This window comes from Lutra lutra, chromosome 3 (genome assembly GCF_902655055.1).
Source record: "Lutra lutra chromosome 3, mLutLut1.2, whole genome shotgun sequence".
Taxonomy (NCBI): Eukaryota; Metazoa; Chordata; class Mammalia; order Carnivora; family Mustelidae; genus Lutra; species Lutra lutra.
Window position 1 is genome coordinate 62,526,094 of NC_062280.1, and position 20,405 is coordinate 62,546,498.

The 20,405-nt window shown below is 36.7% G+C and overlaps 1 protein-coding gene across 4 annotated transcripts in view; it reads right to left on the reverse strand.

Annotated features, from left to right (window-relative positions):
- Nucleotides 1-7,869: 7,869 nt before the first annotated feature.
- The window catches only part of SLC38A11 (solute carrier family 38 member 11), a 52,149-nt gene continuing 39,613 nt past the window's right edge, over nucleotides 7,870-20,405 (reverse strand). For 3 of the 4 annotated variants that reach the window (XM_047721450.1, XM_047721449.1, XM_047721446.1), the window contains 3 exons: nucleotides 19,161-19,273; nucleotides 16,485-16,616; nucleotides 7,870-8,351 (listed from right to left, as the gene is read on the reverse strand). In XM_047721450.1, the coding sequence (XP_047577406.1) occupies nucleotides 8,058-8,351; nucleotides 16,485-16,616; nucleotides 19,161-19,273 (539 nt within the window). In that variant the 3' untranslated portion in view covers nucleotides 7,870-8,057. The remainder of the gene's footprint in view (nucleotides 8,352-16,484; nucleotides 16,617-19,160; nucleotides 19,274-20,405) is intronic. The other variant, XM_047721447.1, reaches the window with a different exon arrangement.

Below are 20,405 nucleotides of genomic sequence, written 5' to 3' on the forward strand. Positions count from 1 at the left end.
AATTGTTAGAAAGTTTTTATTTACACTGGGTTGTTCCTTCTATTAACCATCAGATTATACCCAGTCTTGCAGAAGAAGAAAAGCTACGGTCTGCTGGAGAAGGCTGGGAAGACCTTTCAGAGGAGGAGGCATTTGGGCAAAATCCGAAGTTCTGCTGGAATTTAGGGAGGTGGAGAGGAGTGGGGAGGGCAGCATTCTCATGAGCCACTGCTTGAGCTTAGAATTTAGAGCTACTCTTCTAATTGTTAATCTGGATCCTCTGATTTATGTCCCAGTGTTAAGGGATGTCTGTGTTCTATGTACTGAAAGGCAATCAACAATATGTCAGATACCATGGTATCATTCCATAGAAGATACTTGAGAAAATGAGCAGAGAAACTTTTCAGATTTTCCTTCCTTATAAAGCAGAGAATTATCCACCCACTACTGCTGGGCCTGCTCTAATGGAATTCTGAGAGGCCAGATTTATCCAGAGTGCAAAGGAAGTGGGCAGACACACAGCTGTTGTTTGGAGAATAGTACTGGTGTTGAAGTGAAAAATTACAATGGCTGAAGACACAAAGTAGAGGCCTTCAGGGGGAACAGCTTTAAGCAGTGTGGGCTGGCTACACTGGGAAACCACAGTGGTCACCCTTCTGTCACCCATTCAGATGGAGCAGCTCCTAGTTAAAACCAGGAGTCCACATTTTAATTTTATGCGAGGCAGACGTCTTCTGGGCTTCTCTTTTTTTGGAGAGCAAAGTCACCAGAAATACAATTCAGAATATAAATCACAGGGTACATATACGTAAGGAAATGGAAAAATATGGGTATATTGACAGTTTCCATCTGGATTTTTCTTAGGAAGAGAATGGCAGTTGTATTAGGAAAATACAATCACAAGGTACACGATAAAGTGGAAGAGAGGTCTGCTAGAGGCTGGAAGATGCTGTGACCTCAGCGAGGAAGTCTGAGTTCCCTCAGTTGCCTGTTCATCTGGAGAAGGAGATGAAAAATGAGAGGAGTGAAGGAGGCACTTAGACGGTAAAGCCTAAAGATTGTCGAAGGCCATGCTGCAGAATGTGACCACTCTAAATCTTCAAAAGATGCAACAGCAATAAAAACTTTAAGCAATGCATGATGTGAGTGGGTTTTTATGGAAACTGATGAAGAGATTGTGTTTTGCATCTACAGTATCATCAAATTTTACAGATAAAGAGCAAAAGAACACTGGTTTATGGCGGCCTAGAGAAGCATGAGAAAGCAAGCTAGACGAATTTGCTGAAATTATGAAGTAGGCCTCTGACTACAGAATGAGGTTTAAGATCAAGTTTAACCAGATCATTTGGAGGCAAGGAACTCTCGGGAGCCATTTAGGTCACACATATAAAACCATTTACTCTGGGGCGCCTGGGTGGCTCAGTGGGTTAAGCCTCTGCCTTCGGCTCAGGTCATGATCTCAGGGTCTTGGGATCAAGCCCCGCATTGGGCTCTCTGCTCGGCAGTGAGCCTGCTTCCTCCTCTCTCTGCCTGTCTCTCTACCTACTTGTGATCTCTCTCTCTCTCTGTCAAATAAATAAAATCTTAAAAAAAAAAAAAAAAAAAAAACATTTACTCCAAGGAAATTTTCCACCTGAAGCTGTTATTTTTAGTTTCTTATTCTTTCATTTAAAAGATCTACTTTAAAAGGTCAGAGTGTCTTCTAGAACAGGGAACCCCTCCCACTGTGTTTATGCCGTCAAGCAGCCCCTTCTATAAGCCCCTTCCTAAGCCCTGTTTTTCCAAATGTTTAAAGTTAATTTCCTTCCCTTGTCTATTCTTACAGCTTTTTAAATAAATCTAAGTTCATTTTGAAATGCTGTGAGACAGAGCACATAAAACCCAAGGTCATTTTACTCAACTTCCAGCTTATCTACATTCTGTACATGGAGGAATAATAGTTAAAAGTTTTAACTTAGAAATTCTTTTTAAGACTTTATAAAAATGCAAACTAATGCAAGAGAAGTCACCCAAATGGTGACTTTTTTGGTGGATGTTTTACTATTTTTCTCTCTCAGAACATAAAGATTAAAGAACAATGTTGTTTTGCAACGGGACCTGACTCTAAGAAGGCTGGGCTGGATTTGTTTTTCTGGAACTGGCCTTGTCCTCTGGCAAAACGAAATTTTAAAATGATAAACACATAGCTGCCACTGTATCGTGGATATAAACATTTCCAAAGCCTTTCAAACTTAAAACTGCAAACTGATATATTGCCTGAAGTGTGGTTCTTAAATTTTGCCTGTGCGTTCCCAAATCACCTCTCCTTTTCAGTGCTCTATGAAATTACTGAGCTGTCTGCTGAGATTAGGCAAGGTGATAATTGTACCTAAATCATAAACACATTTGGCTTTGGTGCTTCGTTTTTTTAAGGAATCATCTTAAATAAAAGGTTTAATATGAGTTTTCTTGGTGGGTTATAAATTTGAGTTAAATATATATAAATTAGATAAAGTCAAGTCATTCAATGTTTACCAAGCATTATGAATAAGATATGCGCGTACACTGGCAAAAAAGAAAGCTAAACATGACATTGTCTTAGGTCTCAAGGAGTTTATAATTAAGAAAGATACAAGCAAATGTTTATATAGCAGTCAAAACAAGTGAAAAGATACCTGCTGATTGGTATTTACTCCAAGAGTCCTTTTACGAATACCCCAAATAATTTCTCTGAAGGTTCAATGCATAATAAAGCAAAATAAGAAACCCAACTTAATTATCTAAACCAGGTTGTTGGATGATTGACTACATCACATTAAAATGCTATTATACTTTATAATGACAATCATTATAGCTAAAAAATCCAATAAAATAATGTGTATGGTACTGGTACTATTAACCTTTTTCCCTTTTACACGATCAGTCTCCCTTCAAATACTTGTGTTTACTACAAGGCTGCTTGCCATGAGATTTGAATAAAAAGCAGCACACTGTTGGTCCTCAAGGAACTTTCAGTCTGGTTAGACAGGATTTCTTCATGTAACATAACTACAAGAATTAACAGAATTCCAAAGGGGGAAAAACTGACTTGCATGGAGTTTGAGTTGTCAGGTATGGGACAGGGAGAAGATCAAAGAACTGATAGAATTTTGATGGGAGGGAGGGGCTGGATATTCAAACAAGAGAATGCCAAGAATTTAGGGGCAAAGTCAAAAGCAGCCCAGAGCGGGGTCAGTGTAAGGAATGCTTTCATTATGTTAGACTTGAGAGTCCATTCCTGGAGTCACGGGAGATAAGGCCAGAATGCCATGTTGAGGCCATATTATGAAAGTTTCGAATACAGGCTACAGTTTGGAGTTTGTACTTTATTTTATAAGCATAAGAGTTTCATGGGAAGCTTTTGAACAAGCATGTGGTGTTATCAAACATCAGGTTAATAATGTCAGCTTAATAAGGTGATTCTCAGTATGATGCACAAACAAATCCCTTGAAGGAAGAAGAGACTAGAGGCAGAGTACTTGGTAAGAGGTTGTGACATTAGTCTAGGAGTGAGTTGGTAAGGGCCAGAAAAAGGTGGAAGTTAGAACTGGACAGACTAAATCTGCGTGTGTGTGTTTTATTTTTATTTTTTTAAAGATTTTATTTATTTATTTGAAAGAGATCACAAGTAGGCAGAGAGGCAGGCAGAGAGAGAGAGGAAGAGAAGCAGGCCTGCTGCTGAGCAGAGAGCCCCATGCGGGGCTCAATCACAGGACTCTGGGATCGTGACCCGAGCTGAAGGCAGAGGCTTAACCCACTGAGCCACCCAGGTGCCCCTGCTTGTGTGTGTTTTAAAAGAGCACTTAGCATATTAATATAAATGAATAATATAATAAAAACTCCAAAGCTAAATTTATTGATAATCTTCATTGTGGTTAAGCAAACATTAGTGGAATACTTATTCAAATGTCCTATATAAGACTGCTATAGGAATTCCGTATCTGCATGATATTATTATGAATCCAGCCCAGTGATTCTCATGTTCCCTATGTAATTTTCCAAGGAAGGCTTTCCATTGAGACTTTAGTCCTAGGAAAACTTGGTGTACTTTTGAAGAACTGGAATATTTCCTTTCTTCTTTTCTTCCTAGGAAGCTCAGGCAATCTTCCCTGAATGCCTGTAGGCTCCAAACCAGGCTTTCGATTTAACCGCTGCAGCTGTGTTGACTTTAGACTGTAATCTCTGTTTTCTTCTTTGTTGTTAACTCTCCTCCCCTCCCCCTCCCGTGTCATTACTTTTCACTAATCTTATGATCTTGGTTTCGCCTCTTCCCTCTGTAAGCTTCTCCAAATGGTTTTTCAAAAGAGACAAAGGATAAGGACATTGAATTTGTGCCAATAGCTCTTCCTTCTCTGTCCCTAATCTCCATCTTCTTCCTGAGCTCCGGCATGGCATTTCTACATCTTCCTGGTGTTTTGCCCAGCCTCTAAACCAGTGGCACCATCTAGCAACTCTCTTCTGTCCAACTTCCAGCCTTATTCATATGTGATCTTGGAACCAATGGCAGCCGTGCCGCCTGGGAACTTTTCAGAAATGCAAGTTCTCAGGCCTCACTCCAGAGTCCTAACCAGAAACTCTGGAGAGGGCTGCCCAGCAATCTGTCCTTCCAGGGATTCAGACACATGCTTTAGTTTAAGTTTGAGAACCTCTGCTCCAGAGAATGTGCTCTTTCCTCTCTCTCCCAGTCTAGCTCATGGTATTTCTCATCCATTCTGCGTGTTTGCTCTGTTATTAGGGTAAATTCTTTATATAATTTTCAGAATTATTATACATTCTTAAAGGACCTTATCTGACTGGTGCAGCTTATTATTACCCCCACCGCAGTTATGACTGCCCTACCTCATGGTCACGGGCTGGCCCATGCTTGAGCCACTTGAGCCACTTTTGGAATACCTTGCAATACCAGATCCTGTCAGTGGCCAGGTCTCCCAAACAACAACACAACAACAACAACAAAACAAAGACCAATACTGCTTTCCTGAGAAGATGGCAGAAGATATACCAGAAAGAGGCCTACTCCTATCCAATATGTTTATCTTTAATTAAATTGATGTGTGCCATGTGCCTTCAGCAGAGGACTAGTGGGGATTTTCTTATTTGGATAACCTGGACTTCAGAGTTCGTATAGGAAAGACAAGAGGCAACCATTACTGCTTGACACCATTGGAAACAGGCAGAGGCAAGAAGGTCTATGGGCTCTGATATTTGAAGATAGTTCAAGTTAGGGTTGAAATGAAAGATCCTATCGTAGATTGTTACACGGACAAGGATCCAGTTCACAAGTTACACAGGTGTCATCCCATCTGTACCTTTAATGGAAATGTATTGCTAGATGTTTACATTCGTGTGTAAAGATAGTGTTCCCCTCCTTTCTTTTTTAAATTAAGAAGCACTTTATAAATCCAAATCTAGTGGCAACCTCAGAAATTGGTTTTAAATCCTCAAGTTGCTATGTTAAGAGCAAGAAGTGTCAGGGAGGGAATGAGTTTCGTAGAAATCTCGTATTAAATTGAGGCAGAAAATAGATATGGGGTGGTTCTTGAAGTTTTGCATGGTGGCAAAATAAAGAGAAGACAAATATTCTTGCAAAAAAGGTGTAAGTTTCTAAGATTTATTCTATCATAATTTGAAAGATGTTGGTAATTCACGTAAGGCAGTTTTGTTCTACAGTGGATTAGGATTAAAAAAAAATCAAATATTTATTAGGCAATAATACAATACTCAGTTCCTACCAGGAGTTGTTTTTGTTTTGTTTTTTTAACCTACTTGAAGAGTCAAGGTTAATTTAACTTCTGGTTATCTGAAGCAATACCCAAACTACATGATAACAGATGGTTAAGTGCTAAATGACATTATCCTTGATGTGCTTCTCTTTGTACATTCTTGGAACTCTCATCTCTTGTGATTTTATCTAATAACTATGTAGGTCAATGTTTCTCAGTTTTGAGTAATGTAGGGAAAGACGGCTGCAAAAATTTCTTACATTCCCTCAGTATGGAATGAAAGTATTTTTATTACTATTTTACCAGAACATGTGCCAATCTAAAAATAGGCACAAACTACTTAACCTTACGATTCTTAAATTATAAAAAACAAATCTACAAAGTAAATACAGAAAAGTTATACAGACCATAGAATTTAAACTAATTGAGTCACGTGGATGTTTTGTTGAAGCAAAAAAATCACACTCTGAGCCTGAGCGTGGTTCTGCCTAATGTGCAGCTTTCTGTGCTTTCTACAGGTCTTTCTCACTATGACTCCCATGATGATTCACCTCTTACCACTTCTTTACTCAAACCACTGTGAAACTACCCTTTATACACTTCCTGGGGTTTTTCTTTTCTTCTGCTGTGATTTGTACAAACACATCATGTGTGTATTAACTCTGCTTGTGACATTTTGTTTGGCAACAATTAATACAGTGCTATCGGTTGTCAACTTGAAATACAAATGAAAAGGTAAGAAATTTGGGGTGATTTGGTATAAGGTAGCTGTCCACATGGTCCCAAATGTTCTTATTATTTTTGGAAGAGCGTCAGATGTGAAATCCTCACGAAAAGGTATTTTAAAAATCCTCACTAAAAACGGAGTGCCGCTGTGGTGGATGCAGCTGTGCCTGCCAGTTGCCCTATAAGGAAGCACGTGGTGCCCCAGCCACTAGAAGACACATCCAGTTCTCAGTTCCTTTAGGGTTTGTTCAGCTGCAGAGCTGCCAGGGTTTGCCCTCCACAGGTACCCACATTCAAGGACAGTTGGAGGCAGTGGTATTAAAACTTGGCTGTTTCACCCGAACAGGGACAACTCTGATGGGCCACATATGTTCCAGTTTCCCATGGACCTGACTGATGCTTTGTTGGCCTGCCTTGCAGTTCCATCTTGCCCTCCCAGTCCTGGTTTCTGCCTCTCTCCCATTAGTGATGATCCTTAATGAACACCTTGCATGCCAAACTCCATCTCAGTGTCTGCTTCTGGAGAATCCAGCCAACAAGCACTCGAGAATCTCTCTGAGGATCCCAGAGGAGTGAGAATTCCTCTTCTGGGGTCCTGACTCTTCTTGCAAGCTTCTAGTCTGTAAGTTCAGCTTCCGGTTGTATACTCCCATCAGTATTTGAAATTCAGCAGGTCCAAAGCAGACACATAACCGAACTCTTGGGCTTGTGCCTGAGAACTTGTGGTTTTTCCCTCTGCATTATAATTTATTTAATGGCACTGCCACTGTATTCCCACAGGATCAAAACTCGAGAGGTAATTTTGATTTCTCACGTATCTTGCTCTGTACAGTCTATTATTCATGCTTCTTACCATGGGAAGAACTTTACTCACTTCTCCAGGGATTCACTCCCCTCTAAACAAGCGATCTCCTAAAACTGTAATGGAGACTTTTGCTTTGCTCTTGGGATATCTGTTTACTTTAATAGTTTTCAGTTTCCCTTCTCTCCCGTTCCATAAACTTAGAAAGAAACACATTTTTTTTTTCTCATAAAGGATACATACATAAAATTCCAACCCACAATCACCTACTTATTTTGGAGTGCAGTATGTTGGCTCACCCATTGAATAAAAGAGTAATGCTTTAAGAGGATGGCAGCAAGGGCCAAGGGCTTCACTTTTCCTCCTGCAATTGATTAAGGCAGCATAGTCATTAAAACATTAACTTTGTTTAAAATAAAGCAATAAACAAAAAAAAAATCTTCCATTTTCTTTCCCTCTTTATCTTTTAAACATATATATTTTTAAAGATTTTATTTATTTGACAGACAAGAGATCACAAGTAGGCGGAGAGAGAGGAGGAAATAGGCTCCCTGCTGAGCAGAAAGCCTGATGCTGGGCTAGATCCCAGGACCTTGGGATCATCACCTGAGCTGAAGGCAGAGGCTGTAACCCACTGAGGCACACAGGCACCCCAATCCTCTTTATCTTTTATATTGGACTAAAGAGTAAAGAAAACCAAGTCTCAGTAAATGCCAAAATAATAATTTTATAATATACAGACTAAAATGTGTGAATGTGATGAGGTTTAGAAGTCTTTGAAAACATATATACTTTTGAAAGCAGTCAACTCATTGAAAGATACTGCTGTTTAAAACTGAAAGTTGTGTTGTCAGTTGAAGATGAGAAACTGAGATGTTTGTGAGGGAGAGATTGTCAGGAAAGCAGTAGAACATTTCCTGCCCATGGGTGCAGTCTTGAGGATTTGTGATGGCCATGAGGAGTCCAGTAACCATCACCATAACACCGACAGGAAGCATGACACAGGACATAATCTTATCTGAGTGTGTCCTCGGTTCTTCAGACAGTTTCAGATAGCATGCTGATGGAATGATAAAAATTAGTGGAGCAGCACAGAGCACACCCTGCATATTGAAAACAAGAAATAACAATATGTTACCAAATGAGCATTCTTTGGACAGTTTTTGAAATACATTTATAAAATGTATTTATCTTTGTACATATTAAAAGTTTAATAGGTTGAATCAACCAAGGGAAAGAAGAATAACCCAAGACTTAGGAATAGGCTTTCCTCTTTCTGACGATATATTTACAAATGAGAATAAAATAATAGTATATCAGACCTAAGGAAAAAATGATCAAAAAATAATAATTTAGAAAATAAAGCAGAAGGTAAGACCAACTTCTGGCAAACTCTTGAAATTTCCCATATTTTCAGCACATCACATTTTCCTATATTCTTATTTCAAATTGCTGAGTATGCTGTTCAAATATGAATGGTCTATTTGTCATTTTATGTACAAGAGGAGACTGACTACTGGGAGGTGTGTAGAGGAGATCATCCTTCCTCTTTCTTGAGTTGGTGTAAAAGTAGGTTCCCCTCTGTATGAGAAAAGAAAACTATCACCCCTGGGGCACTTAACATGAAATGCTTTTCTAAATCCTCTTTCAAGTAAAACTAAACATGTTAATTACCCTAGAAAATTGACAGCAGAACTAAATGACTATGACTCATTCACCCTCCCCTGCATTAGCTTATGGATAAATCCAATCTGAGGGGGCATGTCAGATTGAAAATTATGAGTAGTAGTGTTGTCTATTATAAAATTCCCAGGAGGGGTGCCTGGTGGCTCAGTCAGTTAAGCCTCCACTCTTGATTTAGGCACAGGTTGTGATCTCACAGTCTTAAGATGGAGCCCCATGTCAGTCTCTGCACTCAGAGGGAAGAGCGCTTGAGATTCTGCCTTTCCCTCTCTCTCTGCCCCTCCCCCGACTCACACCGTGTTAGGTGTTTGTGCTCTCACTTTCTCTTGCAAATAAATAAATAAATAAATATTTTTAAAAAAAATACCGAGAGTTAATGACTTCAAGAAAAGATACTTTCCCTTTGAAGAGGCTAAATTTGAGTTACACACTTGGCAAATGAAATAATGTTAAAATTTAATGCATTTTAGGTGATATAGTTTTAAAATTATATTAAATGTTAATTATACATTAAATAAAATAAAACATACTATTAAATATATTAAATATAATTGTATAACAAATGACATTCTCTTAGGCCATAAAACACAAGTTTTTAAAAACAGACAATAGCAAATGTGATATCGGTTTAAAATTAAAAGCAAGCCTTCCATAAAATACACGTTTTTCTATATTTGAGAAAGTTATTATGAAAATATGTAAATATACAGAAAAGTAGAAAGAATAATATAATGAAACCCTATGTACCTATCACCTAAGATTTAAAAGCTTTCTGACACATTAGTTGGTAGATTTCCCCAAGGAAAAATCACAGAAAACTGATTTTGAGACTGGAGGATGTAAAAAACAGATTATAACTTGAAATAGTTTTAAAATAAATATTTTCTCAATAGCATCATTTACTAAAATTACTGTGTTATACTCAGTACCATCCTCATACCAGAAATATTACAACTATGATTCCAAAAATACAACTTTTGTAGCTTTTACAAAAATAGCAGAAGTCCAGAGAAATCGCAGCTGATTGGAATACATTATGAAATGACTATTGAGGCACTATCTAAAAACTTGGGGAAGAATAAGAGGGACCACACTTCATGGAAAATATGCCTACAGCTAGAGATAAGAATGGGAAAAGAGGTGCCTAACTGTATTCTAATTTTAAAATATATGGAAAATGTAATTTTGCTATTTCTAATACCTGCATACAAATGAATACCTACAAAGGTACACAGATACAAAGCATTAGTTTTCATACGGCAAGAACTGAATTATGGACTCCTTAAGCTGTCTTGAAATACTCAAAACTGACAATGTTCTTTTAGGAAAAATACTGTAGAACTCCATCTGTGTTTATAATGATTATTATCTTTTGATTTCTTTGAAAAAATTTGAAAACAATGAAAAAAGGGTTAAGATATAAATATACGTATGTGGGTGTGGGGGTGTGTGTATATATATAGAGTCTCTTCTCTTCACAGGAACAAACATGTGAGACTAATGCATCTGAACTTCAGAGTGCTGAAAATGCTATCAGGATGAAAACCGCCACCAGCTGCTGTTAAGAAGCTGTCCTCTGTCAGCATTTTGGGACACTTCCAAACCTAACTTGCTGGGCAGTCCAAAGCAATGGGTGTTCTGTTTATGCTATAATTCTTAAGAGTTGAGAAAGTAGTAATTAGTGGGAAAACTATATGGCTGATGTTTGTACTGGAAGAAGTCCAGTTGAGTATCTTGTCTAGATAGTGGTTACTTTCTTAATATTTGAAAGCACAGTCCTGCGAGAGGTTGTTGTTGGGACCCAAGATCATCAGTAGAAGGACACAGCAGTTCCATCTGCTCTTTTTCCTGTAAATTCGTCCTGCTTATTTGATCTGTTTAATATAGCCTTGTGTGAGTCTACACCACTGGCTTTGGAATAATTTTTTGGAATTGCTAGGCAGGATGTCAACATCCTAACTTTCATTAAAGGGACAGTAAGATATAGCCTTAATTTAAAGGCAAGCCAGCACTGTCTTTTGATAATAACACTACTGATACCAGGGCATTCTGCAATTTGCTGTAAGCAAATTAACAGTAGGTGTTGAGGATTTTTACCGGCAATACAAATTGGGAACTTACCTTAATTCTCCTACCAGAATAGAAACGTCTCAAAGGGTGCAAGGCAGCTGAAAACTGAACAAAAGAATGCTTATACCTCTTCTAGGTTTCTACTTGGTAATCAGTTTGGATTCTTATAACTTGAAGAGAAACTCGGGCTCACTCAGGCAGCTTGGACTACGCCTTGCTTACCCTGATGACTGTATCTCTCTATGTGGGCTCGAGCTGGGTAATTGGCTTGCTTGCTTCCTCCTACGTGAAGCTGTACACAATGCTCATTGCGCTGGTTACTCTGGCTACAGGCCCCAGCTGCTTCGTCTTTTCTCTTTGTTCTGCGAGTAAAAAACCCAGCGGGCCCAATTACTGTAGATGGCTTTTTTCTCTAATAGCAACATCAGTGCCCAGATACTGGATTCTTAATACCAAGAATGGGACTTCTGTTTATTTTATTTGCTTCTAAAATGAATCCTTTAAAATTGAGGGTGCATTTCCTTTGGAAAATATGTCATTGTTGTCTACTGTTATGAAAACAATGCATTAATAAGGAAGCTGCGCTCGAAATGGGGTTTTGCTTTTTATTAACTAATGTAACTCCAAATATTTATCCTATATTATTCTAGTCATAGTAAGTAACAGCATTTCCCCAACTTTGCAAATTGAGAGTCTGATTCTATTACACATCTCACAAGTGAAGATCATTATTCTACTTAGTGATGATTCAGACACCACAGTAGAAAAGAATTCTTAGAGTACAACAATTGTTAACTAATATAAAACTATTAGCTAAAAACTAATTTAGATGAAAAACTTTCAGTTCCATGTTATTTCATCTCCTGGTATTGATTTTAACTCATTATTAAAGTCTAACCATATATATCATAGATTACTCTTAACCTCACTTATAGGTAAGTTTAATGCATAGGTTTTTAACTTAAAAACTGGAGAGAGAAATGAACCTACTTATTTTGCATAATTTAAAGCCTTCTATTTAGGAAACCTTAGGCTAGCATAATAGTTAAAAATGTGGTCTATAGGGGCTGAAACCCTGTGCTCAAATCTTGATTCTGCCACTTGCAGGTAGTGTGAACTATTTAGTCACTCTATTTAATCACTCCATGCCTCAGTTTCTTCATCTGTAAAACTAATACAGATTAAGGAAGGTAACACATGCAAAACACTTGGCACAGAGTCATCAATACTTGTTAGCTCACACTGTCATTCCGAAGTGGAACACAGCATGCTTTAGATCCGGCCTATGTTCATTACTGAGAGAAATGATGCCTCATCTGGCTCTATTAAATATGACAAATGTCTACATGAAGGGAGTTGAGTAAAGACCTGAATATGTTGTTGTGCATGCCAAAAGACTTTTGTTGATTGGAAAAACATACGCTCAGGTGATCTGTAAAAGAATGGAGATCCTATACTACATTCTCACAAAATGCCCTCAGTGATTCAGCTTTTCCATGCAACACCTGGTGCTTATCACAAGTGCCTCCTTAATCCCCACCACCTGTACAACTCATCCGCCATCCACATCCCCTCTGGTAATCACCAGTTTGTTCTATTTTTTTTTTTTTTTTTAGTTTGTTCTCTTAATTAAGAGTCTGTTTCTTAGTTTGCTTCCCTCTCTCTTTTTTTCCCCTTTGCTTATTTATTTCCTAAATTCCAAAAATGAGTGAAATCATACGGTATTTGTCTTTCTCTGACTCATTTCACTTAGCATAATACTCTCTGGCTCCATCCACGTTGTTGCAAATGGCAAGATTTCATTCTTTTTTTACGACTGAGTAATAGTCCATTGTGTATGTATGCCGCATCTTCTTATCCATTCATCACTCGATGGACATTTGGGCTCTTTCCATAGTTTAGTTATTATAGATAATTCTGCTATAAACATTAGGGTGCATGTATCCCTTTGAATTAGGGTTTTTGTATTCTTTGGGTAAACACCTAGTAGTGCAATTGCTGGGTTGTAAGGTAGTTCTATTTTTAACTTTTTGAGGAACCTCCCTACTGTTCTCCAGAATGACTGCACCAGTTTGCACTCTCACCAATACTGCAAGAGAGTTCCCCTTTCCCCACATTCTTGCCAACATCTATTGTTTCTTGTGTTGTTAATTTAAGCCATTCTGACGGTTGTGAGGTGACATCTCATTGTAATTTTGATCTGTATTTCCCTGATGATGAGTGATGTTTAGTATCTTTTCACGTGCCTGTTGGTCATCTGTATGTCTTCTTCCCATTTTTAAATTGGATTATTCATTTTGGGATTGTCGAGTTTCATAAGGTTTTTATATATTTTGGATACCGACCGTTTACAGGTGCCATTTGCAAATATCTTCTCTCATTCCATAGGCTGCCTTTTTGTGTTGTTGATTGTTTCCCTCTGTGCAGCTTTTTATTTTGATGTAGTCCCAAAAGGTTATTTTTACTTTTGTTTCCCTTGTCTCAGGAGACATATGTAGCAAGAAGTTGCTATGGCTGATGTCAAATGGGTTACTACTGCCTGTGTTCTCCTGTAGGATTTTTATAGTTTCAAGTCTCACATTTAGGTCTGTAATCCATTTTGAATTTATTTTTGTGTTGGTGTAAGAAAGTGGTCCAGTTTTATTCTTTTGCATGTTGCTATCCAGTTTTCCCAACACCATTTGTTGAAGAGACTGTCTTTTCCCATTTAATATTCTTTCCTGCTTTGCCAGTGTTTAATTGACCATATAGTTACGGGCTCACTTCTTTAAACCTAGTGTAATTGTCTTGGGTTATTAGATCATAACAGACAACTTAAAACTCTTATTTGTCTTTTTATGAGTATCTATATAACCAGGTTTTAAAAAAAAAAATCTAAGAATCTTGAATCATGTTTAAAATTTTTAAAAATAGTCTTCCACAACCAGCTCAGTTCTTGACTTTGTAATAGACATTCATCCAATATTCTGCCCTTATTATTCTATAATATCAGAATTCTGTCTTAAACACAAAAAAATTTCAACATAAGTACAACAGGGAATATTTAATGTAATTAAGCACTTACAATTTTGTTGTCAGAGAGATAAGCAATTAGCAGAAAGTTATGGTAATATTTACAAAAATATATCATTACTAAAAAATTAGAAATATGTATGAGGTTGCTTAACTTAAAGGGAATAAAAAATTGTTAGGCGATCAACATGTGGTAAGCTATCAGGTAGTTGATAAACATATTTTTTTATAACAGAATCCTACAATACTAAAAGAACAGACAACCAAAGATGAACTCAAATGAGACATTTAACAAAATAAGAAATAACAGATCTGGGAATCATTATGTTGATCACACCTCAGCACAGATGAAAGATTACTATCATTGTCAATGCAATCAATTTTTGGTAACACTTAATATACCAGTGCTACTCTAAAGGATGTCTTTTATGTCCAGGAACATTTGTAGAAATAGTGCCTGCTCTGTGGTCCCAGGAGGCAATTGCCCATGCAGTAATTTGAGCACTGTGTTCTTAGCACTATGCCATAGACTGTGGAGGATGGAAGAGGCAGCTAAATATCATTCTTGTCTTCAAAGAACTTACTCTCTGGTAGGAAAGGCAAACTTATGGACAGTCCAAACAGTACATGAAAACAATACATAAATCAAGTTAGTGCATTGAGGTCACAGCCATCCACTTACACAGATCAAGGTTGGAATGTGAAATGATTTTGTATGAACTGTCTAGCCTTTGGCCTATGCAAAACTGAGAAGTAGGTGAAAGTTACCTTTGATATTCATGCATCTTTCTAAGAGATTTCTTTCTATTGCTGGTGGAATAGATGTTTCTCCAGGGTCCTGTGGTTTGGGGAAGCTGCCTACTCCCTACTCTTCGTATACCCTGCTACGAGAACATCCTCAAGAATCTATTACTGACTGAATCTGTTTTGTCTGTAACTTCAAATTCAGATGGTATCTTGAGGGAATAGTGTCTTGGGCACAGACAATAATACCTTCACCTATCCCTCAACTCTCAATGGAGTGAGGAAATAATGACATGGGATCTCATCTGTAAAAGTCTGCCCTCCCTTTGGTGCACAATTAATAAATGCTGAGTGGTGGGATTCTGAGTAGAAATTCCATAAGGATTGTAGAAGAGGAAAATTAATGACTCTAAAGTGGTAGATCCATTTCTATTCATTTCTCACCAGATGGCATCATTGTCCCAGCTCCACAAAGTAGAACCGAGGAGTCATTCTTGATGTGTCCCTCTCGCCCCCTGTGTCACCAAATCCTCTTAATGTTTTCTTATATGTGTCTTTTGGGAATCCATCTCTTTCCTTTCTCTTCTTCTTGATTTATATAGCAGCTGAACTTTTCAGGTTTATTTGTGAGATTGTAAGCTCCATGAAAGCATGGATCTTTTCTGATTTCCTCCCATCATTGTATCTCAATTATATAAAAATAATATATATTTGATCAACAAATAAATGAGTTAGAAGTTGCACTAGACCTTAAATCTTTGTATATTTGGACAAAAAAAATGAAAGGAAAATAATAATTATAAAAGAATAAACATAAGCCAAAGGATAAAAGAAAGAATTAATATGGCTTACTCATAGGCCCAAAATAAGATTGACTAGAGCTAAAGGTGGATTTGGGAAAGTAAATGGTAAATAACCTTCTATAGAAGGCACAGGGTCAGATTACAGAGGCAACAGAGTTTATGCTTGCTCTCGTAGGAAAGTGGAGATTTTCAAGCATTGTCAAGATAAACTGGAAGGAGAACTTAAATACGTGCTAGTTGAAACGCAAAGCCAGTTTTAATTCAGATGTGATATGATGGGGACTTAGACTTGGAAGAGAGAAGGAGAGATTATGAGGGAAAGGTTTAGAAAAGAAAACAAAATATTTTAAAGAAAAAGAACTTGGGTTGTGGTAAGTGAATGTGGGGTATAGATATGAGTCTCTTCATTCATAATTTTTTAATGAATCCCTCTAGACCTATTTTTATGCAGCAACTTCCAGATCCACTTAATATGTAGTTATTTTTAGTAATATTTATGTTTATTATAGAAAATAAAATATGAAAAAGTGCTCCAAACCAGGGTGTCTCAACCTTAGCACTGCTGATGTTTTAGATTGGATAATTCTTTATAATGGGGGCTGTCCTGTGCATTTTGGGGACTTTAGCAGCATCCTTGGCCTTTCCCAATAGATGCAGAAGCACCCACCTATCTACCTGTGACAGCCGAAAATGTTCCCTGGTAAGGAGGAGCAAAATCTCCCCATTAGAGAATCACTGCTCTAAAAGTATATAGTTTTAGAAAGTACACAATATCATCATTGTAATATTTATTATCACATAACAAACATTTTCATCTCATTTCAGAAACTGATACCTTTGTTAGGGAAAATCCTTTGTTAAATGTAAACATTATTTTTGAAGAGATTTTTAGAATGGAAGGTGTAAATTTTTAAATGTACTTACATTGAGTTCTAAAACTTTTCCAAGACAATCAATCAGCAATGATATAAGCATGGCTACAGTAATGATAACCACTGTTACAATAATGTGGAAGACCAACGAAAGATTCCCACCAAAAAACACATTGGTAATTACCTGCCAAATAAACACATTATTTAGAGAGGGAGTCTCAGAGGTATGCAGGACTTATCAAGAAAGTATATCATATTATAGCACTCAGGACTGTATAAAAAACTACCAGTAAGACAGTCAGTCAAATCTTAAGCCATATGAATGTCCTATCTTTTCCAAAGTACTTACACATAGACAAACACACAATTCAATAACAAGTATTCTTTGTTGAATTATAAGACAGGCAACAGATTATATTACAGACCCAAAACATGGTATATAATGTGTGAAAAAACATATTTCTCAAGTGTAAGAAAGATCTTGGGAAGTTACCTTATAAGGTATTTGAACCCAATAAGAAACATTGATGCTATTTAGATTATTTGAGTGAGAGGAGACTGAAGAGAATCAGCCAATCTAAAAAAACAAATAGTGATCAATTTGTGACTGGATAAAAAAGATCAAATAGAATTTAGAACTAGAAGGAGCTTTAGTTACCTAGGTCCAACTTTCTTTAATCAGTTTTATAGCAATCCTGAAATGTCCTTGTCCTACTTTGGCTTGAGGTAAGGTTTGAAACATGGGTAAGATTTAGAGCAGAATTAGAGACTGAAGTAACAGTGTGAAAAGAGCAAAAGAGGAAAGAAGAACAGGAAAGATACCTATGAAAGACAAAAAGGAGACAATCTGAATAGGGTTGACTCTGTGCAAGAGAACCCTGAGACAAGAGTTGGAAATGGTAGAAGGTCAGATGCTGGGGACCTTAATGAAACCAACTCTGCAAGCTGTTACCTACCTAACATTCCTCACAGACTGCACAGACTGCTAACAATTACCCTGCTAACAACCACCATGAATAGTAATAAATTTTGCTCATTTATGGTTTTGCAATGGGTGATATTTTTCAGGTATTTAAAGTTCATTCAATTACCATGAATAGTAATAAATTTTACTCATTTATGGTTTTGCAATGGGTGATATTTTTCAGGTATTTAAAATTCATTCTTATAGAAGCCTCTAATATATGATTATAATAGTAGAAAATCACTGAGTGTGGCAGACTAATGAGAGATACTCATTAGTGGTATGGACAGGATTTTTGGTGTCCTTGTATGTGGCTGGCTACCTTACCTACAAGTAGAAATGGCTTTGACTGTGTTTATACTAAGTGTGTGTGTGTATGTGTATGGGGGGATAGAAAGGAGAGAAAAAGGAAGTGAATGAGTAAAGTAGATTTGAGATTCCTCTGCCTAGTATTTGCTACCATGGAAGAGATCTTTATTTAGTTCTATCTTCCCATCAGTCACTGCAGCTGGAGAGGAAACAAGTTCCAAGGACTAAAGATATAAGCTGTGCAGGTAGAGTGACTCAGATGGTCACCAGAAACCACATGAGAATGTACCATCTGTTAAACGCTGATCTACAGATCAGATCTGAACCCAAAGTACTGGGCAGAAGCTAAAATAAAACCATTTCCTGCATCCAACAAGAGCAATAAAATTTCAAGGTTCTTAGATTTGAAAGTCTTCATAAAGGTTAGTCTACTTCTCCCGTAATACTCAAGGTGGAGAACTAGCCTGTGAGTTAGACATTTGTAGGTGAGGACAAGTGCTAATTGTAAAAGGATATACATAGTGCTGAACATTTCCTTATTCCACTTCCCTGAGCAGTTCCTTACCCCCAGAACTGGCATAAGGTAAGCACTGGTCTTTCTCTAGAAGCCCTATGGTTAGTTAGCGGATTTAAAGCTCTGTAGGCGTTTCACTACACACATTAGACCCATTCACATGGTGCACTGTGTAAATAGCCTCTAGGAATAGATCCTAAAACTAAGCCCTTTTCAGTGTGATTGCTGAAAGAACCACTGTGAAGCAGGATCATGCTTTTTCTGCTGACTGGTACAGTGGATTTTTCACTGACTGTATAAGGGATTCCCAACAAGCCATGTTCTCCAGTTTTACACCAAAAGAATGAGTTCTTTTTAACTTAATCTTCCTTCAAAAATCCATACATATAGTACAAATACATCACAAATACATATATATGAAATATACTATGTCTATTATTTTACATGGTATAAAAATATAAATATATTTTATAAATATATAAATGAAATATATCTGTAAAACTAGTGGTTTAAGTTGAATTTTGGTTTTCCATTGACAATAAGGCATTTTAGTTTTTTCAGAATAACAAAACTGATCAAAATCTGTTCAAAGGATGATTTTGTAAAAAATGTTTTTAATCTTAGTACTTCATTTCTTTGTAAGAATGTTTTTAAGAAAGAACAACTTAGTTTGGCTCTATTAAAGGCTGGCATTCATTTTGGAATGCAGTTGTATAAATATTTATACTTATGCTATAAACTAAACCACCAAACATCATCTTCAAATTCAACATTTGAAAAAAGTAATTTGTAAACATGTGAATATAAGTTGTAAATGTTTAACTTATATGACTTGCCATGCACTTGTGAATATGCAGAATTAAATTATTTACAAATCTTCCTAAATTAAATGTAGTAAGAGGGATTGACTAGGTAAAATGTTAGAAAAGAATTGTGCTTACCTCTCTAGTCACAAAGCATTCAATAGGGTACGTTAAAATGACAGTGACTGCATAACAGAATCTTCCGAATGTTACCAAATCATCATTTCTGCAATAGTTTTCAAATAAGTCTCCTAGAGAATAATATAAAATAGATGAATTTCAACAGAATATTTGAAATAAATATCTAACAAATCAGGTATTAGATATTTATTATATAAGTGGAGCTCCATGAACTCCATTTAATTGACAGAATAGACTGCCAAGTCTAAATACACGTTTTTTGTTTTCAGCAACTATACATACTGATAACACTTCCAATAACTTCTCAATATTTTTAATAACTATACATACTGATAATAATATCCTGATATTAAAACTAGTACATGTTCCACGTGAAGATGAATTAATCAGTGACAGTTTTTCTCTTACTCTCAGTTTGTTTTTAGTAGATCTGCCTTAAATTTGTATCAACTTCTGGAAAATACTTTCATCCATTGTCTTCTGACACCTGAATCAACTCCCTAAATTCTTGTGCATTAGCTTTATAAACTTGCTTCTGGTCTTTGTTTCTGGCAAATAAGTGACTTCGTTATTAAAAAAAAAAAAAAGTCTGTTAAAATAAACAAATTTCCTTTTGAAATGTTATTCTTAGATCAAGGGCAATCCTGAAAGGAAGAGTAGACCAGTACATCTGGGGAGCTGAATTTCCTGTAATCATGCTATCGGGTTTAATCCCAGACCCAGGGCCACAGTAAGGATTCACCTTTTATGGTATCTGACATGTACCTGAGTGCAAGTGCACTGATACAAAACTGTAAAAATATGTTTATTTCTGAGGAAAAGCATTATATTTAATTAGTTCCAAACTAAACAATGGACCATGTATACCTTGAATCAATTCTTTTTTTAGAGACTCTATTTTCTCAGATATCTATGAAGAAATGGAGGGATCTGATGAGGGCCCAAAAGTCATGTCAGCAAAAAGTTTCCCAATACTGAAACAAACACTATTTGGGCTTATTTATTTCCTAAATATAACACACTTACATTTTAAAATTTGGGTCATATTTTCCAGTTAGACTGAAGAAAAAGTCAGATCAAAGTCACATAGTACTTCAATGTTTAAGAAGAAAACAAAACTATACTTCTGTTCTTTTTTTTTTCATTAAAAAGTTAAATGATGCCCTCTGCCAAGACTTACTTTAATGAATCTTCTCCCCTCCCCCTATAAATTGGAACCAATGTACATTACTTTCTAGGGTC